We start from the raw sequence: 27,032 nt of genomic DNA, 5'->3' as shown, positions 1-27,032 counted from the left end.
GGGAGGGGGCTATTTGCCGTGCAACAGCTGCTTTCCTGCTGCCCTCTGCATATCGTTATTACAGTAATTGTGCTCTCGTTAGGGAAATGGATGATGATTCCATGCGACACTCCTCAGTTCACGGAAAGATTTTACAAATGTTCAGTGAACACCTGACAAAATCCAGCCTGACTCATGACTAAATTAGCCCGCTTTTTATGCTGAGAACCCCTTTGTAAATGTTTGACTCGATAAAGCTCACATTTATTGGTGAAGAGCAAGTATTTCTATCATTCTTCAGCGCTAAAAGAAACCTGGTTAAAATTTACATGCCATTTTTGCTGTTGATTTTTTTGTTGATGCTATGAGCTGTTAATTTGACATTTTCTTCCTCAAGTATTGCACCTGAATTCACACCTCTGCAGAGCACTGCACATGCACTCACTGCTCGCTACAGCATTTCCCTGCCCTGACAAGAGAAATAAACACTGGGGACAGAAATCACAGCATCCCCCCAGAGGGACTATGCAGGAGGACAAGCAAGAAGGACACCCTTGGAGTTGCATTTGGCTTCCTGGGACAGGGATGCTCATGCATCTGAGCGCATTGCTAAGCTGAGTGCACAACACGCTCTGACCACAGCTGACAGCACTGCTTCATGTAAAGAAGTGCAGTGACCCACTCTGCAAAGAAGCTGGAACCAACTGAAAAGCTTTTGTGTTATTTGTTGTGTTTTTTTTGCTTTGGAATCAAACATGCAAGAAACAATGTGTAATCGGCAAGGAAAACATTCAGCCTTTGGAGGACAATAAAAACAAGATAGTTGTAAAAACTTGGCTTATTCCTAACACTCAATTAAGAGGGAAAAATGTGAGTGATGCCTTCATATCCCCTTGTATTTTACAGCTTCTGCGCCATTGCTGCTTCTAAGTGCTAAATCACACAGGATGCTGAGCTGGGCCCCAGCTCGGGCTGCAGGGCACTGGATGGCAGTCCCATCTCCAACAGCACTACATCTCTGTTCTGTAAGAGCAGCTGAGGTAGCCCTTTACCTACTCCTCAGTTCTCGCCACTGATCTTTCTCTCTAATTGGAGATCTGTGCTACTTCATTGCTTTCCACATCTCCAAAGCCACTCTGCACCACGTCACAAGGGAAGGCGCAGAACAGGCAGACTCCCAGAGCACTCTGGAGGCAGAGCATGCACACCTGTCTTGCAGGACCAGACTACGTGTGCCACGTAGGTACTAGGCTGAATTTCTCCCAAAGATGTGAGTGGTTTCTGCTCATTTCCAAGCTTACCCTTCCTCTTGGGGCAGGTCTATACCAGCAGATACAGGCAGAGGGAAGGTGAGGACAGGCAGGAGCACTGGTGGCCATGAGATCAACTCACCTAGGGAACAACTCGCTAGGAAACTCCACCCCAGAAGAGCAGACATAACAGAGCCCACAGAGCAGGGATCTGCTGGATCACTCCCACCCACCTGGGGAAGCCTGGTGCAAGGCAAGGGAACAGCCATGGGACACTGCCTCCCACCGGGGGACACCAGGCCACACTGATGGGCTCCACACAGCATGTTTTGCATCTCAGAAGGTCACAGGATGATGTAAGCTGAGGTTTGACAGCACACAGACCTAAACGATGTGGAAAAGAATCACTGACAATAAGTGCCAAAGTAAACCCAACATAGGCAGAGGTCTGCTGACACAGCCTTTATCTCAGCCCTTAGCAGGCAACGAGCAATGCAGACAGACTGCCAGGCAGCCCCTGCTCTGTCTCCTACCAGCTGCATAAAGCAGCAAGCACTGTACCCACACCGCAGGTCTCAGCCATCTCCATGCTGCCTTGGATGCCTTTGAAAGAGATGACAGACACAGCAATGGCTTCCTAGGGCCACATGTAGAATAGGTGGGTCTGAAGGGTAAAACTGCAGCTGGCCGCCTTGCAGGGCACACCAACAGCCCAGCAAACCCACAGACACACAGCAGTATTATCTGCCCTGCCCTCATTCCCAGATAGAAAGGGAAATGATGAATTTTATTTAAAAAAACAAGGAGAGAAAAATAACCATCACCCACTATTGGGCAACATCTGGTAAATGGCAATTGATGAGCAAGGGCTGCATCTGCCCACCCACCCTGAGCCTCACCTGAGTGTGGAGGTTGGCATTTGAAAAAACTTCATCAAGAAAAATTAGTTTCTATGGCAACTAATGGTGCATTTAATAGATGGCGTGATGAGGGCCGTGCATAAGAATTCTGCAAATCATGAACAGCAGTAATAGCTCCAGTGTCACACACACACTGCACAGCTGCTGTGCTGAGGTGCTCCGACCTTCCTGCACAATGAGGAGCCAAGCTATGCTTTGGGGAAACACTGTGTACATGCGTTTCCAGTTCTCTCCCCTTGCAGCACTGACTGCAGCTTTCTCTTATTTCCTCCAGTGGTCTTATTGATATTGATGAGACCACCAAATATTTTTACACAGAGTTTCAAAACCACTTCCACTTTGCAGGTGCCACCACCGCACTGAATACACATTTCTGTTCTCTGCCTGCCTTTAAGTACCCGTAAAGAGAGCTCTGCAGGTGGGAAAATAGAGTAAAGCCAAAGATGTGTTTTCCAAAGAGAGGCCCCTACAGAGCAGCATCACTGCGGCACGGCTCGGAGCAGATCACAGACTGAGGCACATGTCTGTGACAGAGCTACATCAATTGATCAAGAAGTTAAACGCAACACCTGGAAAGACAAAAAGGAACCAACGTGCACTTTGGTAAAGCACACAGGAGCACTGACAAGAAGCAGAACAGAACCGTTTCTTCTCCCAGAGTCCCAGCTTTGGTACATCCTTTCGAGAGTGACCCGCCAGCAGCACTTTCTCACTGCCTTTGCTGTGAAGGAAGGAGGAAAAATACAACACTGTTCTGTTTTGCTTTCTTGGAGAGATGGGGTCTCATTTCCTTGCTACAATCTCTCATTCACATAAGCATGTCAAATGGCTCTGGACACAAACAGAAGGGGAAACCCAGTGCAGCAATGGCACTATCACCACCAAAGGCACTCTGGATCCCTATACCTTGTTCCTGCCCCGGGGAGAGCACTCACTCACAGGCATTAACACACACACACACACACACACAGACATACTCTAGACCTGAGCCGTGCATACAGAGCTGGGATACTGAGAAGCCACCTTGCAAAACAAGGACAGACACATCTACAGCCCTCTGAGAGAGGCTCTTTTCCTTTCTTGATGTATACAGAAAGAACTGTAATAGGACAGAAAGGAAAACCAGGCAGACACTGAGCCAGTAACAGCTGAGCCACAATACAGGAGGCTGGAACACAGCATCAGTAAGAACTGCTGCCCTTGGGGATAGTCCATGGGATGGAGCAGGTTAGTGGTCAGCACTGGGGATGGCAGAGCATGCAGCCTCTGAAGACTCCCCGAGGGTTACCAGCAGCTTACAGCAGTGATCTGAGGCTCAATCGTGCCCTCTCTAACCCCCAGACACCATCATCATGCTCCTTTCAGCCCAAGAGGAAGGCAACAAGCAGACAAACATCAGAGAAGATGACCTGATGCCCCTGCAGCCAGGCAGAGGGCTCAGCTGGCTCCTGCTGACCTCCCCAGAGCTCAGTGCCTTGATATGATCCAGCCAGCAGTACCAGCACTCTCTGCAGCCAGTCACCAGCTCTGTCACCTGCCTTCCTGGCTACCATCTGGCTGAGACCTAGAGGGGACCCACAGCAAGAAAATTCACGTTTTCCTCCACTGCTTTCCTTTTTGTATCTTCTGCCATTAGCTACTTGGCTTCTAGTCTGCCTCTCCACAGCTGGGGAGACCCACTGTGAGCTCAGGATCAGGAAAGCAGGTGAGTGCAGCTAATTGGCCCCCAAAACAAGAAAACAAGAAAAAAAAGGTCTTTGTTAAGCAGAATGCATGATTTTAAAGTCTCTTCTTCTGCGGGTGTAATTAACTGTTGCTCCCAACCCCTGTTTTTTAAGCTGCTCAATTACAAACTCAGCTTGCACATCAGGAACAGAACCTGATTCCAGACAAGAAGTCCTCACAGTCCTTATCCCACCACCTCTGATAAATGTTGACCATCCTCCCAGCAGCACATTGTCCACCTCAGCACCTCCATCTGCTGCACATGACTTGCTGTGTTTCCTCTTGCATTGATCCTGTGCAGCAACCTCACATATGCAGACGGAGGTGCTGGGTGACAAAGATAATCCATAAACAGGTAAAACAAAGAGAAATCAATTTCCTATCCCGAATCTTCGATGAGAAAAATAGAGATTTTGTGAAAAGGGAAAAAAAAAAGGGAACCATGTGGTCACTTTCTTGATAAGAAGTTTTGGTTGTACAGCAGCTTTCTGGGTTGTTGGTGTTTTTTTTGCTTTGATTCAGCTGCATCATAAGCTTTGTGACTGCTTAAGACAGAGCCATTCATATTTGGCCATGCTCGTGGCCAGCATGTGGGTGCTCAGTGAGACATCCCCCAGCTCATCCCATTTACTCCAGTGTGCACCACCCCTGCTCGGCACTCCCTGCCTTCACAGTTGTAATTCCTTCTGCCAACCTCCGCGGCCCCACATCACATCACACCACACACGTGTTGGTTTTCCTAACACATTCTCAGACAAGCACTCACTCAAAAACCATCATTTTTGTTTTTGTGCTGATTATGCTCTTTCTGCAGCACTCCAGCACCAAACGCACAAGCCTGGACGAATCCTCCAGTGGATCCTGCTGCATCAACCTCTATCCCTCTGCAGCAGAGCAGCCGATGAAGTTGTCCCAAAGAGGTGGTTGGGGGCTCACCTGTGGTCGGGGATGGCCGGTAACCAGGCAGGTCAGCTCCAGCGTCTCTCCCTCGCGGATGGTGTAGACCCTCTCCGAGTAGCGCTCCTCCTCGATGTTGCACGCCAGGCCTGAGTGCACAATACGCACGGTGGGGGGGGCTGCAAGGTGCAAACAGAGGGCAGTGAGCACAGCACCTGGCATCCCTGCCCTCCCCAGCAGCAAACCCACGTTCGGTGCCAAGGGATGGCTGCGGTGCTCGGCCACCCCTGGCAGTCCCCAAGGTACAACCTTCACGAGCTCGTTTGCTTTCTGGTTATTTTGGGCTCCATTTCCAAATGAGCTCTCCCTTATTGTTCCCGTCATTATATATCTTTCTAAACTTATTATCTCGCGCATTATGCAAATGAGGTGCCTTAATTAAACCATTAAAATTAAGCAGGAGAAACGGCGGGGCTGATGCTGCTTCTTCTCGGTTATTAATACTGAAATCCTGTTGCTGTCAAAGGGATCGGGGTTTGGAGCTGAACAAACCCTTCCTTTAATTTTTCTTGTAAATTCAGCTGAGCTGCAGGATGTGACTGTGTTTTACACAGTGTACATGCAGGAAAACAGCAATGTTGTTCCTGATACCGCATGTACAAATTACAGCTCTGTTTTAGCAATCCTCCCGTGGATGTTCCTGGCTGTATCTTTATTTCTGCAGCATGAAATTCACAACTATTAAAATTTTCAGACAGTGAATCGATAGGAGAAGAAAGTGGAGCTCCAGTTACAACCCTGCTGCCAAATGAAATAACAAAGGCTGAAGGGTTGAAAAGGTAGATGGTAATTCTGGTGGGGTTTAAACACCCAGCGGTTTGCCCTCTCTGCTGATCAGCGTGCTGCTCCAATGGTGGACAAATGCTTTAGTCCTAACTGAAGCCTTAAACGACCAAGAAAGCCAGAAAGTGGAAGAAAAGCACAGACCAGGAGGACTTGATGCACGCTCCCACCATAAAACCTGTATGCTTTTACACCACTGCTCACTGCCTTGCTCAGCCCACCTACAGACAGAGCGTGCAGCAGCTCCTGCAGAACCCCTGCAGCTCTGCATGCAGCTCCAGGCACCACCTGCTGCACAGCGCCTGGATCTCATACAAACACTGCCCTTAATTTCAATTCTGGTCCTCATTCTCTGAAGGCTGAAGAAAATGAGGCTCAAGAAAAGGCCCTGAGCAGGACCGAGCCAGGTCAGGTACAGAAGCAGGAGGAGAATAATTATGTCAGGCTGCAATGGCTAAGCCTGATACTCCTCCCTACCATGCACTGCTCCCATCCATCTCAGTCTACTATATTTAGATCATTTCTCAATGTGCTCAGCTTAGGCTAATCCCTTCAGCAAGCATTTCAGAAACCTGTCCTCCCTGCAGAGACTGGCGTGGGCGGACGAGCTTCTGCAAGCAATAGATGCTTCCCGCATCACAGTGTGCCCTGAGCCTGGCAGCACAAGGCGACTGGCTCCAGGAAGGGTCATTGCAGCACAGAGCAGCTTGCTGGCACTGCTCAAACCCAACAGCATGGCAGAAAGCTTCCCCAACAGGCTGCAGGCAGCCAAGTTTGCCTGCTTGGTTCACTCTGCCTTCCTCTTGCTCCCTTGCTCCCTCCCCATACCCCTGCAGAGTTGCTCCTTGTAAGGATGAAGATTCTGTTTGCTGCTTAGAAAAGACAAATCAGACTTCTAGACCGCTGGGCTGCTCTTCACCGTCCCTCTACCATGTCAGAAATGTCACAGAATCATAGAATGACTTGTGTTGGAAGGGACCTCAAGGATCATGTAGCTCCAACCCACCCACCACAAGCAGGGCCACCAACTTCCACATTTAATACCAGATTAGGCTCCCCAAGGCCCCAGCTGTGCTCCATGCCCCAGAGCATGAGCATCTATCTTCCTTGTTCTGCCACACGTTGGCTGCAGTACGATGGGCTCCACCCCACGGCTGCCCACCCACCTCCCACAATACAAAGCATAAAACGCTGACATGCAAAAGCAGTTCAGCACAGATCAGGAGACTTCAGACAAAATTAAGAGAGTCAGCAACATTATACCGACATCCTGCTGCCTTTTACATTCATATTATATTAATATTACATTTTAATTCATATTATATTCATATTATTTCAAATTACGCTTGAAGCAGCCTTTGATTTAGCGTCTGTGCCACTGTTCCACATCTATTAGGTTGGGAATGGCAACACAGAAAAGAAGAAACAACTCCCTCTGTATTAGGGAAAGTATCTGCTGCTCTGAGAAGAGATTAAAATGAATGCAGGAAAATTAAAAATATTCTTCCTTCTTTAATTTTAATGTTCTGTGGTTCAGAAGACATTGTGTAATTACAAAACGTCACCTCCTTCTCTTCCCCAGGAATATTCATTACAGCTACTTCTGAAATATGCCTCCAAGGATTTAATGCCAAACAAGACATGAAAGTAATATATCCTTGGCATTTATTTTGTTTGTGGCACTTTAGAAGTATTTGTCTTGTGATTACGCCCAGTAAATACCGCATGCAGGAATCCATCACCCGCTGTCCCGGCATTACGCACGCGCAGTGCTCACAAAGCTCAGTGTGAGGTCAGACAGAGCTGTGACAACAAAACTGAGAACAAACCTCCCCGTGCTGCAAATACATTGCATGGCACCAAGAGAGTTCTTTCCTATGAAGAATGGTGCCAAGCTGACCTTTCCCCGCGTCTCATTATATATTGATGTAAGACAGGTTCCCCGTTGTTGGCTGCTCTTTTCCAGCAATTTCAATTCATTTCCCCTCTCCTGAACACACATACATGTCTACACAAGCAAATAGGTTTCATCTTGCAACAAGTTCCCCAGACGGCACAGATCCAGGAGGGAAAAGGTGTCATAAAATTTCTGTGAAGGCAAAACTAGAAATGCCCAAAGTTGAATACGGATGCAGTTATCCAGACGCATGTAATAAAGACACAAAGGGCAGAGCAGATGCAATGATAAATGTGAGCACAGCCACCTTTCGTGGGAAACATGCAGAATAATGTTCATTTTCTGAACAAGTGCCGAAGTAGAAAAGCGTTTTTCTAAGCAAGCTGGCCACCCAGAGAAAGTAAGCAACTGAGAGTCCCTTTTCTTCACATGTCCTGAGAACCTTTGCATTTCAGCAAGCTCTGGCTTCATGCTGGCTCTGCACACAGTACCAAAGCAACAGCATGAATCATACAATGGCTTGGGTTGGAAGGGACCTCAAGCATCATTACACTCCAACCCACCAGCCTCTACATTTAATACCAGCCCAGGCTGCCCAGGGCCCCATCCAATCTGGCTTTGAACACCTCCAGGGATGGATGGGGCATCCACAGCCTCTCTGGGCAGCTGTTCCAGCACTTCCCCACTCTCTGTAAAGAACTAGCATGCAACCTTTGCAAGAGTTTGCTCTTGTCCTTCCCCAATCCAAAGCTGGATCACTGCAGGCACTGGGTGGTCTGAAGCTGCACCAGCAGCGCAGCAGAGAAAATCTGCTTATGGCATGCAACACATCATTATTGGATCTGGTGTCTGGTTCAGTGCCTGGCAAGCCTGTTCATGGAAGAGGATTGGATTGAGGTTACCTTTAAGGTCCTTTCCAACCCAACCCATTATCAGATCCTATGATTGATGCTGCTACTATTATTCCAAACCAAGTTAAATAAGAAAGAAATCTTTGAAAGAACAGGGATCTTCATGTCTGGAGAATTACCACGGCCTTTTTCCCATCCAGAACATACCTACTGTTCCAGAAACAGATACCAACAGACAGAGACCATATGTCATAGATCGTAACTTTTTAATACTTGCCCAGCAGGAGGAACAATGAACAGCAGCGTAATGAGTTGTAAGGGAGAAAGAAATCTGCCTGTTCCTAGAAACAGCATTACAGTTCCTATAACTCAATAGATGCTCTGCTGATAAGCTTTGTAGTGTCAAAATTAGGTCAGCCTGTGACAGTAGCGTTGGGAAGTGGCAGTGTGATTTAATTGGCATGGTGGCTCCTCATGTTGGTGCTATCGATCATGAAGGCTTCCTGAGCTCTGGAAATGCAGTTTAAGCCACAGAGATACTACAGGAAAGCATCAAGAAACGTGGCAAAAACAGTCCAATCAATGCAAGGGAAAAAAAATGCTCTTTGTCCTTCATTTGTGAGACTGGAAGGCAAGGACAGACCATGGACAGCTCAACAACAGGAGGAGGATGATTTATGCTACCAGGCACCTCGAGTGAGAGCAGGTAGGAAGTATTTCATGCTGATAGATCTTTTTAAACTACAGAACTCTCCCTGCTACCCCTTTTCTGCTAAGGCTGCTGAAGGTAACGTACAGTCATAAAGCTATAAGAACAGAAAAAGCAAAGGCTCCCTGCATCGGATGCCTGGCTTTTGTTGTTCCACATGGGATGCCAAAATGAAGATGTTAATCGACACTCTCAATATTTATATAATGAAATGTCCTTGTGTGACATTTCCCATCCTCACTCCCCACCTAGAATACTACGCTTTCTAAAAACAGTAATAAACTGGCCTGATAATACATTTACCGTCCACCTGAACATCAGCTAACCTCCAGCTGGTGTCAAACCCCACATTGCCCCCAGTAAAATACTCTAAACTCTGTAGTGATGAGAGCTGTTGTCACAGGGCAGTGCATTCATCATGGTAATACCACTGAGATTCCCGGTCATTTCATATGCAATTAACAGAATTAAGAGCTGACAGGAGTATGGGAGTATTTGAGAGTTGCAAACACATACACAATTACTTTAGATTTTCTCATTCTTAGGAAAAATAAAAAATAGAGAGAGAGAAAAGATTATTTCCTCCTTATTATGCTGCAGAATTGCACAAAACTCACTGGGGACTTCACTCTTGCTAATTGGTTTTACACAGAGAAGCTCACGATGTAAAGCACCACTGTGAAACGAAGGGAAGGATAACGAAATTACATGTGGGCACAGCCAGGGCTAATGCCCTGCAGTGGGAAGGCAGCTAATGCTCTAATGCTGGGGGGCAGTGCTGGCCCTGATGCTTCCATTAGGGGCACGTGGCAGTGAAGGAGGCCATCACAGCCGTATATAGTGCCCATGTAAGCCCCGGTTTTCCAGAAAGTTCTTCACACACACAAGGATCCGTCTGCATGGATCCTGCTGAGGGATTGGGGTAAATGTTTTCCTGCAGGAGGTAAAGCGTATTACTCATAATAAATACACACTTTTAGCAGAATCATTATGAGTTTCCTATTTCACATACATCATTTTTAATCACATTTTAAGTAATTCTGCAAGGTTCACAAATCACAAAGATCTCCTGATGGCTCAGACTGAAGTAAATAATTAAGAGCAGCTGATTAATGAAGATGAGTTCTGACACTGCTCAGAGTTGAGCACTGCTCTCCAACAAGGCCCCAGCCAAGTGAGTGGAATTCTCAACAGCAAATAACTGCAACCAGAGAGAATTGCATTTGAGAAGAGCTGTAGCACCAAGTCTCTCCTTGCCTGGCAGCAGCCCCAGAGCAGATGGCTTCCAGTCTAACCAGCACTGCTTTTGGCCTTTGGTTTCCTACAGGAGCACGAGTACAATACACAATATACAATAATACCTTTTTTTTTGCACCATTCTGTGCAAAGAGAAAAAAAACAAACAGCAAACCAACTCACATTAAGAACTTACTCTAAAACTCACAGAAGGACATAGTTCCTAAAACAACCAATGGACAAGCTCAAAGCATTCAACAACTACGGGACTGCAAACGTTTATATTCAAGATTTTGGTAGACTGTCCTAGAATATCAGAGAGGGAAACCATTTTCATGATGTACAGACATTTCTTGCAGTAACTCTGCCTCTTTCTACCTTCGCTGAGCCATCAGGGAAACTGCGCTTCAGTGTCATCACTGCTTCCACTCCACGGGAGCATGAGGCTACCAACACAACTGCTGTGGCTCATAAGCAAGTGTCTCCACAAGGGCAAAGAATTAACAATCATTTCCTCTGATGTGCTGTTTTCTAATTCTTACTTCTTCTTGACATCTTTAAATGGGCAGTTAAAACCTAACCCAGCAAGTCATGTCTTACTGCGTCACATTTGACTCTTTCTGTGTTCAAGTTGAGGACCCCCGCAGTTGGCACCTCTGATTCCCCTGTCTCGTATTCCTTACTCCAGAAGTCTTAGAGGAAGACCCTGTCACGATGTCTCAACACAACAGGTGGACACATCCTTATGGCATCTTCCTAAGGTCACACAGGGCTGAGGTAATTGGGAAGATTCATTGTATAGGGAAACCATTCTACACTGCATCTTCCTCTCTGAGTTGCTCCTTGAGCAGTCTGCAACAGATTTCAAGCAGTGGCTTCCATGAACCTTCCAAAAGAAGTAATCTACAAATGACAGGCTTAATTGAAACAACACTTCGTTGTTCTCGGAATCACAAAACAGATGATATTGCTAGACCTGTTTCAGCAGTATTACAGTCTAGCAGTAAACATATCTCACTTATTACCACAGGCTCAGAAAAGACAATATGTTGACTTTCCCCAACTTGAATTGCACATACACAGGAAAATCAATAGTATTAAAAATCACTCACTAAAAATGAACTTATCTTTCTTTCTTTTTTTTAATGTTCTAATTAAAAATATTTTAAAAACTCAAAAGTTTTGTTATTCATATACATTAAGCATATTATATATTTTATATGCAACTCAAGACAATTCCTCTCTACTCCACACAGCCTGGGAAATCCAAAAGGTTGGACATCCATTCTAGACCTTGCCCAGGACCAAGAATGCTTTGAGTAGGTCCACTCTGGATCTCTTTCTCCTGGTCCATGCTCTCTCCCCATCCTGCTCGAACAGCTCAAGCATCATCTGCTCCTGGCACAACCCGGCCTCCACCTCCCATCCCCTCTGCAGCCAAGCAGAACAGCAAGTGAAGCGAGATCCAGGCATTCTGGGGCACAGAGATGCCCAGACCTATTAATCCTAGTGCCACACATACACGATGTATTGCTCATAGCCATGTCAAGGTCCATAACATGGCACATCTGTAATAGGGCACTCGCTGATGAACCGATGGAGTGCAACCATGCAGAACACAGTTAGGGCCTGCATCCAATAAGAACATTAAAGTGCTTTTCCCTGGGTTTGCACTTTCACTTAATGCTAAGACTTAGCAAACCAAAATTTGGCTCTTCCACAGATCTACCCGGACCCCAGAATGAGGTCTACAGAATGTTGGTGGAAAAGCTCTAAATCCTGGCTTCTCCTAAGCCAACCCCATCCTGGTCAGCCACCATGGAGCAGCAACACATAGAAGAACGATGCCTGAACGACTGGGTGCAAACAAGATCTTTGCTCCAGCACCTGGGTCATGGCACGCAGGGTGAAAGTATTTAAGTGAACACAGGACAGCTTAAATGCAGGACTGTGCTGTGGAGGAGCTACTGGCTCCCTGAACCACCAGGTGTGGGAGAACAGACTACTCATCTGAAAGCCAGGTGTAGTGCTTGACTTTCTATCAAACTAGGCAAAAGGAAAAGAAACACAACTTATGAAGATGTCCCACTGAAGGCACCACCGAATCTATGTGAGTGCCAGGGGCAGTGGTCACTCACACTGTCCCAGAGAGAGTCCATTCAGCTCAGCACTCATACGAAGGTTTCCCTAAATGCAATGCATCTCAGCAAGGCCATCACTGACTGAAGACAGTTTAATATTAAAGAGGAATTGCAAAATACACAACCTTACATGAATGCAAACCAACAAAACAACAACAACAAGGCTGCTCTATAGTGTTAAGCAAGAATAAACAGCTTTTTAAACAACCATTTGCATTTCTTGTGAGACAGCACAAATCTGTCCCAGTGATCAGCAAGTACTAAGAAAACAAACCTCCTTTCAAGGAGGAAGATATGATTTCATGAATTAAAACTGTGTTTCCCATACTTCAATGTCTCACACCTAGTTTTCACATCTTTGTTTTGAAACGTTGGCTGTAGGAGTAACCATAATCACTGAACGACTGGAATATGTTCCATTACATAAAGCAAGAAAATCATTGCACCACATTTTATACATTCGAGGCACTATCAAAACTCCTGTGTCGCTCCTTTTAGCTTCAGTAGGAAAAGAATAATGCAGCATAAGGAATAAAAAAAAAAACACAGATGGCAGAAGTGCCAAGAAAATGACTCATTTTCCCATTACATCCTGTATTCCAGGAGTTTTTACCCTGGTCCTGGGCACGCAGGATGTAAGGGAGCTTGCACACCCTGAGCTGCAGATTGAGAACTGACTTGTTTCAATGCACTGTCTGAACTACATGCTAAGCTTTTGGTTTATTTGTGCTGAGAGTTGCTGGGTTCTTCTGACTAAGTGCAGTCTTCCCACAGTTTCAAACAAAAAGAAGATTCAGGCTTAGATATAAGGAGATTTCGATTTAGATATAAGAAGTTTTCTTACGATAAGAAGTTTTCTTACGATAAGGGGAGTGAAGCACCCTGCCCAGAGAGGTGGTGGTACCCCATAGAGCATACTGAGGACAGTGGCAGCATCACATACAGCCCAAACTTCCAGTGGTCACCAAGTCCCACTGCTCAAGTGCAGGGTGCCCATCAGCTTTAGCATGCACCAGCTCTACCACCACCAAACACGCTCATTAAAAAGAAAATCCTGGAGGGAACCTCATAAATAATATTTTCTATTGGTATGCGTTCTTAAAATATTTCTTCTAGAGATCTTTTAGCAGGACAAATAGCACCCACATCTATCTGAGTACTTTAACATAAGGAAAGACAGTGATAATCCTATCAGTGTTCTTTTTGCACAAAGAAATAACTACAACTCTAGGGTGAGGGGCCATGTACCCTGCAGAAATACCATCCTTAAAGGCTGAAACCTTGGCTGGACACTGCCTTGCTCAGGGTCATGGAACCATAGAATGCCCTGGGTTAAAGAGGTCAACAGTGCTCATCTTATTACAACACCTTGCTGTGTGCAGGGTCACCAACCAGCAGCCCAGGCTGCCCAGAGCCACATCCAGCCTGGCCTTGAATGCCTGCAGGGATGGGGCATCCACAGCCTCCTTGGGCAACCTGTTCAGTGCGTCACCACCCTCTGGGTGAAAAACTTCCTCCTAAGATGCAACCTAAACCTCCCCTGTCTGAGTTTCAAACCATTCCCCCTTGTCCTATCACTGCCCACCCTCATAAACAGCTGTCCCTCCTCCTGTTTATAGGCTCCCTTCAAATACTGGCAGGGTTCCCACACCAAGAGTGAAGCTGGACTGAAGATCCCTGTGCCCAGTTCCAACAGATCCATGATGTACTTTGCACTCAAATCCTGAACTGCATCACTAATAGAGTCAGGAGGATTGTTTTCATCTTCATCCTTAAAGGTGAGCACAAACAAAGCAGAGACGGTTTCTCTCTCTTGCTGATATAACTTCATTCTAAACAAAAATAACTGTTATAATGATAAAGACTTCCAGGAAAGCTGCATACATAGAGATTACCAGCCCCTGGTTCACCTTATAGCTGCCTGTATACCTATGGTTTTTTGGGTTCTGTGACCTGACTCACATCCACAGAGCAGTAGGAGCAGGTACCAGACTGCCTGCCCATGAGCAGGCTGTCCCCAAGGGGCTGTGAGCATCAGCAACGAGTCAGCCTGGAGGGAACAAAGCATAATGTCATTCTAGACTGACCTACTCTTTCATCTTTATTGGGAGAGGAAGCCAGAGTTTCCCCAGGGCGACTCATTCACCATCCAGTAACAGCCACATACACCATTTAAAAGCCAGCAACAGCCACTTCCATCACTTCATGACAGACACTGTGGTTTTCCATAAGCACTGGCATGGGGAGCAGAACTAGGGCACCCTCAGCCTTCCCTTCCTCGAAAGAAAATCCAGAGCCCAAAGCTGACTGTTCAGAAGACCTTCCAGGCAGCCCAGGGAAAGTCCTGCTTCTACACAGCAAAAATTAACACATCTCCAGATTTCAGCCAAAGCATGATGCCATCGGCCCAGAGAAGCAGCAACACGAGTGCATCTTGCTCTCATTCCCTTTGGTAAACCATGGGCTGTGCTCGTACAAACTGGTCTGACATTGACTGGGATGTGGATTTAAAGGCAGAACAGCAGAACCAGAGATCACCTCCCCAGAGATCTCCTTCCCTTGTGAAACCCAACTAATAGCTGCTGACTAATGTGCCACTGAACAAGTAATTTGTCTTCAGAATTAAGTCAGTGCTTCGGTGTCAACATTTTGATTTATTTCAATAAATGTCAATGAACGATCAACAAATCAATAAAAATTAATGAAGAAAATTATTAGACTCCCACCTTGGTACTCATACAACATTAGGCTGTGTATTATTGTTTATATGATTTACCAGTCCTTTTTCGGCGGCTGATGACATCTCCAATTTTATTAACAGAGTGCAATTAGCCATTAAGTTTCATTATGGAGCTGCTCCCTTCATGCAAAATTTGCGTAAGCCTGTTAAAGCAGTTAGAGTGGGAAATGTATCTCATTTCTCCCAGCCAAAATTAATCACCAGCGCCAAGCTTCTCAGAGTGCTACAGAACCCTGCAGTTCAACAGCAGCAATTGCACAGCCATGACCAATCCCCACGACAGCCAGCTTGCAGGGGGCTGCCATCAGCTAAGAGCCCCCCAGCCACACACACAAGCAAAATGTTATCAGGCAGGGGAACTCGGCTTATTTTAGCCACCACATGCATGGCTCAGTAATGACAGCATCAGGGCTCATGCTATAAGAATAGAAGCAGGCAGGTAAGGGAAAAGATGAGTGTTTCCTTGCAGCCTCTATGTTGGTGATAATCATACAATCATAGAATGGCCTGGGTTGCAAAGGCCCACAGTGCTCATCCAGTTCCAACCCCCTGCTGTGTGCAGGGTCGCCAACCAGCAGACCAGGCTGCCCAGAGCCACATCCAGCCTGGCCTTGAATGCCTGCAGGGATGGGGATTCCACAACCCCCCACCACACTGGATATAAAGCTTTCCTGCATCTAACACAATCAAACATAATCTCTCAGTATTTTTCAACTTTATATTCTACTGCAGACTCATTACTGCAGAGGTTCCCTGCCCAGAACATATGCCAGCCAGTCACACCAACTTCCTTGCACCCCCTCTACCTGGCTCTTGTGAGGCTCTATCTGCAATATTGCATCTAGGCTGGAGCCCCCAAGTAAAAGAAGGATGGAGAGCTCTTAGAACAGGTTCAGAGGAGAACCGCTAAGATGATCAGAGATGTGGGTGCACCATATGCAGAGGTGCCAGAGGCCACGAATGGGACCCTGGGCAGCCTGAGCTGGGGTGCACCCAGCCCACAGCTGGGGGGACTGGGAGCAGTGTGAGGTCTTTTCCAACCCAGCCACGCTGTGATCCTGACGTGGAGGACAATAAGAGCTGAGTGCCACAAGGCCTTATACTTTGGCGGTCTAACTGAATAGTTGCCACCAATGCAATGTCAAAGAGCATGATACCTATTCAGCATTGCAAGACTGGAAGAACAAGATTTTCCCCATAGCACTTCCAGCTGAGCTCTGCTAAACAGGATGAGGCACAGCCATCGTTCTTTATGAGCACAGCGAGCCAGCGCCAGCCATCAGCCCAGAGTTAATCTGCAAATCCCACGAGCAGTCTGCTCCCCATCCTCATCTCAATTCCCATGGAACAAAAAAAAAAAAGAGGGCATGTTTTAATTCCTTTCATGAGGTTGTCTACTCGCAGCACCAGATGTCCGATAGATGCAGCCCAAGCAGAGTGACAGATCCTATAAAGGGTGAAGCCGAGTAACTTATCCGTGCCTCCCGGGCGCAGGTTTCTTAACAGAAAAAGATATCTGCTCCATATGCTCATCCAGTCAGCGTGCAGCCACGTTTATTCTGCTTTAAAAATCTTCCTAGCGTTTGCTCTGATGACAAGTTTAGAAGCAGAAAGCAAGAAGAGAAACTGAGAGGCAGGACTTGGGGATTCTGACGATAGGATTTCAGTTGCTCCCAATGAAGAGGATGGAGCTGAGGATGGAGATAGGTCTGCTGGGCTGGCTGCCTGCAGACCCCCCATTCCTCCTCCTCCGAGCAAATCATTACTGAAAAGCACATCAAACAGCATTGGGAGAGAAAAGCAAAAAGCTTTTTAGATTTTCCTTCATCGAAAGCAATTTTCTGAATTCACTTTGAAATCCAAAGCACTGATGAACCTTCTGTTTTGTTGGGTGACTGATGCGCTTCCTTCCCTTCTGGAATTCCATCAAAATGTTCCCCCTGCTTTGTAATCAGAATTGAAAACTTTAGTAACAAATGAGTTATGGGTATCAGCAGCACCTCCGTGCTGGGACTGCTGGACAGATGGAGGATGGAGATAACAGCGAGGAAGAGGATCCAGCTGAGGACAGCAGCACTGCAACAGCCATAGGGAAAATCTGAAGACCTTTCCAGATCTTTAACCCGGCCCCTTCTGTGTTCATCAAAATACAGAAGGCATCCCATTGCAGTCTGATACCAGTGAGGATCTTATCATAAAATAATTTCCAGAGTAAAGTATATTCATAGGTATTTCCATGTGAAACTTGTCTAAGGAAATAGATCCCAGCGATACTCAAAGTGTTTTCAACCTTGCACCTTTCCTTCTAACTATCACAAAGTCTATTTTCATGTGAACAAGATGCTGGTTAAAACGTTTCTGATCTTTTTTTCACATTTCCCCAGTCAAAGCAGCCAAATTCTGGTGGCAGAAGTGACTCCGATGAACAGGAGGTGGCAAAACACCATGGGAATAGGATGAAGTCAGAGCGGATGAGCTGCTGAGGGCTTTGGGTGCTGCATCCTCAGCTGAAGGGATTCAGCAGCACTGATGCAGCATCACTTGGAGTACTTTGATTTACAGCAGCTGACAGTCTTGCCCTTAGACTGTTGCTGTGATCTCAGGAAACAAAATGCTGAAGAAATAAGAGATGAAAATGGGAAAAAAGAAGTATAAGTGGATTTCTTCAAAACTATTCGATTATTGGCTCTTTAGATGCAGTCCTAATTAGTGTATCATAAGCTGTCCTTAATACATTTCCCAGTACAGCAAACTGTCAGATTATATGGACTCCCAGAATCTGAAATTAATTGGAAGAGCTAAAGATAGCAGTACTCAGTAATGGAACTATCCACATATGCCTTAAAATGTTTGTAATAAAGATAATGATTGCATACGTTCCAACTTAAAATATACATACACACGGCAAACTAATGTCCTCCTCATCACCTCGTCTCTCATAAGTCATGAACGTGTTTCACAGTTTTATATCTTAAATTATAGCTGACTTCAAAAGCATTCTTAAAACGAAGCATACATGATCTGAAAGGCTTAACAACTCCCAGCGCATACACATGAGATGGATGGAAAGGCACAGAAAAGTTGAAGACTTTGATCAAGTGATACTAAACTGGGTGAGAAATAATACACCAAAGGAGGCTGCCATTGCTCAATGTGGAAATGGAAGAGTAAGGATATCCCAGTCCTCAGATCACCACCGAGACAAGGACCCTGCTGCAGCATTCCAGGCTGGTTTGCTCCCTGAATGGGGTTTTGGCTTTGGTTTCCCTTAGAAGTGATGCCATGGGGCTCTGAGGACGTAAGGGCTGGGGTGAGTTGTTGGTAAGGAACCCCACTGAATGAATCTGGGGGCTTCCATATCCTATCTTTGGGAGCTGAGACCTTAAGAACTAAAATATCTTTGGTTGTGTTGATAGCAAACCCAGAAACACCGACGGTAAAGGCCTCCGTCATTTCCCTGGAGTCATTTCTGCCACAGGAGGGAAGTGACAGCCTTTAGCAGGGCCTGCTTAGGAGGTAGGAAGGTTTGAGCAGGGCAGGAGATGCTGCTGTAAGCAACATATGTGTGCTCCCCTTTTCTTCAGCTAGAACTTTGAGGCCCATGGTCAGTGGGCACAGTGGGGAGGGGTTGGGGTTGGACTTCATCTTAGAGCTCTTCTCCAATGTGAAGGATCCCACAAGTCTATGAACTTGGCAGAACCAGACCTCAGGACAGTGCAGCTCTGAGACCTCAGCCCTCAACAGACGGTTCTCCATTAACTGAACCCAGAATGGAAACGAAGCAGCAAAGAAGCACAAAGCGAGGCTGCCCTGACTGCACACCCCTGACAAGCACACACCGAATGGGCTCAGCTATGGCTATGTCCCATTTAACAAAGTCTTCTACCAACATCAATGCCAAATATCATGGCGGCCATGTTTTGTGTTGTCTGTTTGATTTTTTCTTCTAAAGGAAAAATCACTCCTGGCCATTTTATTTGTACACAAACATGCAGAGCAGGGGATGGAGCAACAGTTCAGAATTACTGTAAGGGTCAGACAATCCAACTGCCTGTACCTTAAATTACCCAGTAATAGAGGACTTGCCCTTTCATAATTTACAACAGGAATAAATGTCAATGAAGTAAAACTGACATAAACAGGAAGAAAATACAGCCTTGGACGTGCACAGTATGGACATCAGGAGAAAGTCCCCATTCACCACACCACAACTACACTGCATTAAGTTCTCAGCTCACAGGAATAGGATACTCAGTCCATTCCCCATCTGCTCCCTCCCTGGGATCTCACAGGTTGATTTAGGCTGTACATTATGCAAAGGAACATTCTGTGCTGGTATTTGGGTCAAAGGAAAGAGAAGGAAAGAGAAGAGGTGGCAACTTTTAAGCTGTATCAAGCAATGACGGGGACATAACTATGCTTCAACAGTTTAACTCCAATTCACTCAATCAATGAAGGTAAACAAAACGAACTTATTCTTAAAATGAAAAAAGTTGTCCAGACTGACATCTGCTGTTTAGAAAAGCAACTCAAATCCAGGAAGATGCATTTCTGAGGCAGAAACTTCCTGCATCCCATAATACTGTTACATAAGAAAGATTTCTCAGCTCAAACAAGCAGTACCGAGGCAGTTCAGACAACAAAGCCACCCAGAACAGCTTCTGCTGCCAGCCAGACAACTTGTGCTGGTCATACTTTGCATCTCTCTGAAGCAATGGCCCTTACATGGACTCCTACCTGGGGCAACTTGTCCACAGCTCTCTGTTAAAAGGCAGCACGGATTTTCCAGCAACAGTGAACAGCTGAATATGGTGAATGAGTGTGATCCCAGCACGTGTTTGCCCGTGTTTCTTCCCAGAAGGAAATCCTGCCTGGCATTTGCCATAATGACACCACACAGAAAGCTCCCAGAAGAGCGATTATCATCCATTGAACTACTAATGCTCCAGCAGGCTAGCAGGCATGCTATCCCAGCACAGTACAGGGATGCCCTCCTGTAACAGGGCAGTCTTGCTGGTAGCACAGACAGCTACCCACCGAGCGGCACATTCAGCATCTTGTCCTGGCTCTATCAGCATGCCTATCCACATGCCAAGACAGTGGTGGACTTGAGAAAAAGCTCAGCAGCAATAAGAGTCTTTCCATCCTTCCAGCATAAGATCAGACCTTCACAACAGAAAAGTCCCATCCCTATGGGTTTCTCAGACTTTGAGTTTTTCATCTGTGCTCTTCTCTGTTCTTCCAAGCATTACAGCGTCTTACAGAGCTGCATCCAGCTCCGCTGGGAACATCCCTCATGACTTCAACCCAAGCAAGACACAGGTTTTCAGAACACAGTTAAGGTCTCACAGCACTGCACAAATGTGCAAACACGGCATCAACCTAATCCTAGGCTGTGAGCTGCTCCCACTCCTGCCTTTCCTCTTTTTAGCTCTCTTAGTTTATCGAGGCCAAAGAACAATTTACAGTATATGATGTAAGACACAAACCTCCAGCACTGGAATCATAAATATTAGGTGTTAAGACAGAGAATCCTTGTGATCACAGAAACATAGAATGGCCTGGGTTGAAAAGGACCGTAATGATCATCCAGTTTCAACCTTCCTGCCTTGGGGGGTTGAACTACTAGTGGGGTTTCAATCACTAGACCAGGCTGCCCAGGGCCACATCCAGCCCTGAATGATGCTCAGATCAGCGTTTCTGCTTAGACATATTGACAGAAGAAATCCATACTTTGTTTTTGTTAAAACATTGAAACCATTTAAGCCTGTTCCCTTTCTCACAACATTTCAGCTACGTTTCATCCTTTCACCTCTCACCCTGTCATGCTGCCCTGCAGTGCTTGCTCTCTGGTTGACCTTATTTTCCACTCTCACTCTGCTGCAGTCATCCATGCACATGCTGCTGTGTCTCTCATCAGTATTTTGAGTTCTTTACTATGAGAGCAGTGAGGTGCTGGAACAGCTGCCCAGAGAGGCTGTGGATGCCCCGTCCATCCCTGCAGGTGTTCAAGGCCAGGTTGGATGGGGCCCTGGGCAGCCTGGGCTGGTATTCAATGTGGAGGTTGGTGGCCCTGCCTGTGGTGGGGGGTTGGAGCTTCGTGATCCTTGAGGTCTCTTCCAACCTGGGCCATTCTGTGACTCTGTGATTTCAGCCAATGTAACTGCAACCGAACACCAGGTGTTGTAGGGTTCTCTTCTGACAGTCTACAAGACTTACTCAGGAAACAATTCTGTGTGTCCAGACTCTGTCTTCCCCACCTGCTCAGATACCTAAATGCTTAAAAAGTTACCACTGAAATCTACTAAAACTCCTTAAAAACAAAGCTCCAAAACCCTGAATCATGGGAGTGTCAATAGCAAATATGTATTTTATAAGGTGATGCACAAGGATATACACCTTTGCACCAGCAAGATCAATCTGGAAGGATTTCTGCCCAAGTTTTCCTATATGAGCCGAAGCCAAATGGCACAAAACCCCCCAAAGCTGCGTAACTTCATTCCATTACTGTCTGAAGGGGCGCTAAACCTCCTGTAGGAGGGCAACTTTCTGTGCCCACCGAGAGCTGCCAAATGGCTGTTAGCTATGACGGCTACCAGCCTTGTCTACAAAGTCAATGGCAGAGCTTCCCTTGTCCCAGCATTGCAGCAGAGCACTCTCCCAGATCAGTCACACCTCCCAGCAGCATGGCATCAATATTTGAGTGCTTGCCTGTCTTCAAATGCTTGTGGCCCACAAAATATTTACTTGAATAGGATAAAACAGAATCCTCAGCGTTGCTTGTTTGCTCCGCATCACTTTGAACTTGAAAAGAGGAAGCCAACAAACATGGTTTGATATCAGAATAATGCTACAGTCACGTAGACATGCGTATCAATCAGCATTTAAATTCTTTACTAAGTTTAAAAAGAACAAAAACCAAAAAGCCTTGAACTAGATTGCCTGCTCCTCACTCACATCACAGGGACCAGGAGCCTCGCTCTCTGCTCCTTGCCTGATACTGTAGGATAATTGTTAGTGGTTGGTGATGTTGCAGCTTGTTTCGAATACAAAGCCTACAATTGCTCTGCATGCTCACTGCTTAAACACCCACAAACAGCCATTACCAAGAGATACATGAGCAGGACTGAGCTTTGACCACATTCAAGTCAAGACTTTCCATGAGCATGGCCACAAACACAAGGTGAACAATGATGCACACAGAGGCTCAAGCAAGTCAGGATATGGGAGCAGAAAACAGGTGCAAGCTGCAGATGTGAACAACTGAATCTGTCTGCTTCCAATGCTGAACACCCTGCATGCTCGAGGAGAAATGAATTACCAAAATTAATCTGCAGATAATTCCAAATAAACAAACTTGTGATGACCGAAAGCTGTTTACATACAATTAGCAATCAGAAAAAGAAGAGCAAGCAGAACAGCTCTCATTAACTTCAATAGGCTTTATACCAGGCCCTGTGAATGAGCTGGTTATTACAAAGTTAACTGGAAGAGCTATACACGCAGCTCTATTCACGCTGTCAGACAACATGCTGATAACCCTCTCTTAGCATCATTAGAAGTGTGGGAGCTACAACAGGGACTCAGAACAACTCCAGCAGCTCCACGGTCCTACTTCTATCCCCTATGAGCATCTTCCACTGGGGAGGCAGCACTTAAATCTCACTGTTACATTCAGAGAGGTTCCACCAGACAGCTTCAGTTGCCCAAGGAGACTGTGGATGCCCCATCCCTGCAGGCATTCAAGGCCAGGCTGGATGTGGCTCTGGGCAGCCTGGGCTGCTGGTTGGCAACCCTGCACATAGCAGGGGGTTGGAACTGGATGAGCATTGTGGTCCTTTTTAACCCAGGCTATTCTGATTCTCCACTGAAACCAAGGCTTGTCTTGCATCTTCTGTGACTTTCATCCAGAAAGTCAGGAGAATTCAAGGAGGAGAAGCAATCAGCTGCGTATGAAAGAATGTAAGATTTATGAATGGAGCCTTCAGTCTGTTCTATGGAAGCTGTCACAAATGAAGAGTGCTTCATAGTCCAATCACCTGCCACCGTGACAAAATGTGACATCTGTGAGAGCTCAGCCGGAGCTTATTACACAAGAAACCTCAAGTGAGGCTGAGGAACACTAATCTAACTCAGCTTCCTAATTTATTTTCTCAGAAGACAACAGTCAGAAAATGGAGGCACCAAGCTTCCAACCAGCCCTGCTCCTTGAAGCCAGCAACATACGCCCCTATGTTCATCATCTGCTGCACGCAGGAATGTTAGTTTGCTAAGGGGCAGGGGGGGGGGGGAAGAAGAAATCCAAAGCTACAGATAATGATTCCCCTAAAACAAAGAAACTTCTCTTTAAGCAACTAAGAATATGTTGACTTAGAAAAATTGAAGCTTCTTTTTCTGGCAAAATCATTAACTTCTTGTTCATGAAATAACAGAACTTCCATAAGCTCATCTTACTAAATTTAGTTGAACAATATTATGAATTCCCTATACAGCTCCACACTGATACTGGTACTGTAGAAACTGACATGGGGTGGGAAAGATGCCATCGAACTGCTGACATATCTCAGTCTTTTCTGTGTGACAACCTAGTTTGACAAAGACCAAAGTGCTGAGCACTTTGAAATATCATCACATGCATGGTCATTTGATTCACCACCATTCTATCTCACCAAGACAGTCATACAGAATTCAGACCACCATCCCCAGTCAATAGCACCATGCTCTGCTGGCTTCCACAAGTATCCTAAACAAGTTTCACTTTGGTTCAATTACTTCAGCGCTTGGATTCAAGAGCCTTTAAACTAACACAAATGTTGTGATACGGTGATGGAGAGAGGGATTAGCAGTGTAATGACTGAGCTCCTTAGGAGCCTCCAGTGTTTGTAGAAGTTATCACCAAAGGTCAACGTGTTCTTGACCTCGCCTTTATCCTCCAACATAAACAACTTCGAAGTCAGAATGACCAAACTGAAGGTTATAAAGTAGGTACTAAATACGCATTGAGTGGATGATCAAGAAAAGGGCATGAACTTGCTGAGCCACCAAAGCAAGAGTTGACCACAGACAGGATTTCTGCCTATGAATACAAGAGATGAATGCTGAAAGGAATCTCATTTTCTAAGAGTAAACTACATCAACTGGCTAGAAATCAGCTCAGGATGCAAAATGGGAAGTTCTCCATTCATCACAGAAGGCCTAGGAATATCATCCCAAAGAAATAATGGGAATAAAAGATAGATGAGTAAACAGCAATAAGTAACTTCTACAAGCCTGAAGTTCAGCCCATTTAGGAACTCAATTAACTACTTGGATTACCAAGACAACACGCTTGGTAGCTCAGAACAACCACTGTCGCCCCATGATCCTCCCCGGGTTATAAATTGTTGACCATAGCACTGTGTTCAGAGCAGCTTCCCATGCTCCTTGTGCTCCCACCAGCACAGTGAGCCCTGCCAGCACTGCCAGCCCTCCCCCGGCGCTCACTCCCCTGCATGGCACTGACTCCATCAGCTTGGCTCGCACACCTTTGGAGTCTCTCCCAGCTTGCCTCCAGGTTACCCTAAATCAGATTTGCTGTTGTTGCTCTAATGGTCTTATTATCCATCATGGCAAGCCGAAATGTATTTTGTCGCCCTTCCAAAGGTAATTCTTTTTCAGCAGCAAAATTTACATCTCTTTAAAGAAGTAAAGGAATAAAAGAGGGAAAAAAAAAAAAGCAAACATCTAAGATGGCTGATTACATTCAGTTGGCAGCACAGAAGAGAAACACTGTTTTGACTTTTATAAGCTGTCATTCCAGAGAGTTGGGTTTTTTTTCCTCCCTCATACATAAAACTTTCATTTCCAAAGTGTAGCACGGCTCTTACTTATCCTAGAGGAAATTCTTCCTCCCATACCAAACCTGGACCCTGCTGTGCAATTACTTAACAGAGTTTAATCCCACTTCTTGTCATAATCCAAACAAAATTTATCTGCGCACAGACATAAACCTCAGAGATAATTTATCCTGGCGATCCGTCACGAGAAAAGATGAAGTACGCTCTGAATATATTACTGAAGCACAGATTCAAATTAATCACCAGGATGTTTGCTTGTGTGCTTAAACACAATGCATACAATTAATTTATCTTTAAGAATTACTGAGCCGGGTTCTCTCCGAGTAAATCAGGAGTAATTCCATTGGCTTGCAGCCTGCTCTCAGTAGCACGATGCTATCCTGTAGTTACACGTGGGTATGAGACAATCCTTACCTTTACTAGAGGTACAGCATCTAAGATTTGAGGTTGTAGCATCCACTTTTAGCCCAATACTTCATTATTTACAACAAATACATCCAATGGATACAGAAACGTAATAATGCAATGCTGAACATCACGATTCTGCCTCAGCCAAGCTATAGCATTAGCCAGCAGGAGAGCAGTGTGCCAGCTCCCAGCCGGCGGTACACACAGAAATGCTCTGCTCACAGCATCGCCCGGCAACGCTGACTTCCAGCCCACTGGGATCCAACCTCCATTTACTACTCAGCCTGAGAGGGACAACTGTCAGCATGCATTTAGAAGAAAACCTCGCATTGCTTCTCTCTGGACATTCTGCATTGCTCTGCCAGTAGCCTCAGAAGGGGGCACTGCTCCCATTTAAATGGCACTTGCACCAGAAAGGTGCTACTGCTAATGGGATTATCCATCTCAGCCCATTTCAAATAGCAAGAAGCAATTATTAACAACTGAGCAACTTCCAGAGCATCAGCTTAGCCTAAGAACATTTCTCAAGCTGAACATGTTTAAATTAAAGATGACTGAAAAGCTGAGCATTTTGCTTATTTTTAAACAGCTCCCCCGATATCTGCACAGCTACTTAAATATCTGAGCTTTATCAAAGATGGTTTGGCTTTGCCTTTTCCATATAAGATTATTTAGAGGAAATACAAGTTCATTAAGCATTTGAGGCTTGAAGTCGATGAAGAGTATGCCTGATTTAATTAAGCAACGGCTCTAAGTTTTTCTATTATTATTTTATCTTTCAAAGCAATTCCAGAGTCTGGAACTCTTCCTGCAGGACATACCACGCTAATAGTTTCTCTATGCACCACAGTACACCCGTGGGTGACCAATCCTGCAGAGCAGCATTTAATGCATTCCTCACCCTTTTCCCCCAAAGCCATTTTAATCAACTGAAACAGCCTCTGAAGAGGACTCTGCTTTTGCCCTATCTCAGAACAGTGGCTTCAAGGGATCACACTTTCTGCCCCTTCTGATCTGGATGCACCAAAAAAAGCTTAATGTCCTCCTTCCTCCTTATATAAATGCTAATGATAATCCATTTATGTCACAGACACCACTGAAGACCACAGCAGAGATTAAAAAAGGAGAAAACGTGGATTAAAAGGACTGGCCCAAGATATACCCTGAACTCCAGTAACTGCTGACAAATATGGGAATATTATCTGACATGTCACTGTTATAAAACCACCTCAAATTGGCACAGCCTGTGTCAGAATGTCCTGAGAGAAACTGTTATATGAAATGAGCATTAGGTTTACTGTAAATGTGTAAGATTTTATATATATATATATAAGTATATATAGAGATGTGTATATATATATACATATATACATAATAAATTTGAAAGATAACCCTTAATACTCCAGTGATTGACTAACCACTGGGCAAGACAAACTTGTAATAAAAATAATCCTCATTATCACCCTGAGTGAAAAAAATCATTATATACCTTATTTCATGGATGCAGTTCTACCACAGCTCAGCGCCTGCACAGCCAAACCAGAGAGGCCTAGTTGGGAAGGGAGCTCGAGAGGTCCCCAGTCCAACCAAAGCACCACCC

At 45.5% G+C, this 27,032-nt stretch overlaps 1 protein-coding gene across 3 annotated transcripts in view; it reads right to left on the bottom strand.

The window, feature by feature from the left end:
• MDGA2 (MAM domain containing glycosylphosphatidylinositol anchor 2) overlaps positions 1-27,032 on the bottom strand; it is a 276,490-nt gene that overhangs the window by 184,827 nt on the left and 64,631 nt on the right. For all 3 annotated transcript variants that reach the window (XR_011903636.1, XR_011903637.1, XM_072336911.1), the window contains exon 2: positions 4,811-4,950. Coding sequence is in view for 1 of the 3 variants with exons in the window: in XM_072336911.1 (XP_072193012.1) it covers positions 4,811-4,950 (140 nt within the window). In the remaining 2 variants the exon portion in view is untranslated. The remainder of the gene's footprint in view (positions 1-4,810; positions 4,951-27,032) is intronic.

Source organism: Excalfactoria chinensis, chromosome 5, assembly GCF_039878825.1.
Source record: "Excalfactoria chinensis isolate bCotChi1 chromosome 5, bCotChi1.hap2, whole genome shotgun sequence".
Taxonomy (NCBI): domain Eukaryota; kingdom Metazoa; phylum Chordata; class Aves; order Galliformes; family Phasianidae; genus Excalfactoria; species Excalfactoria chinensis.
This window is presented reverse-complemented; position numbering and strand designations above follow the sequence as displayed.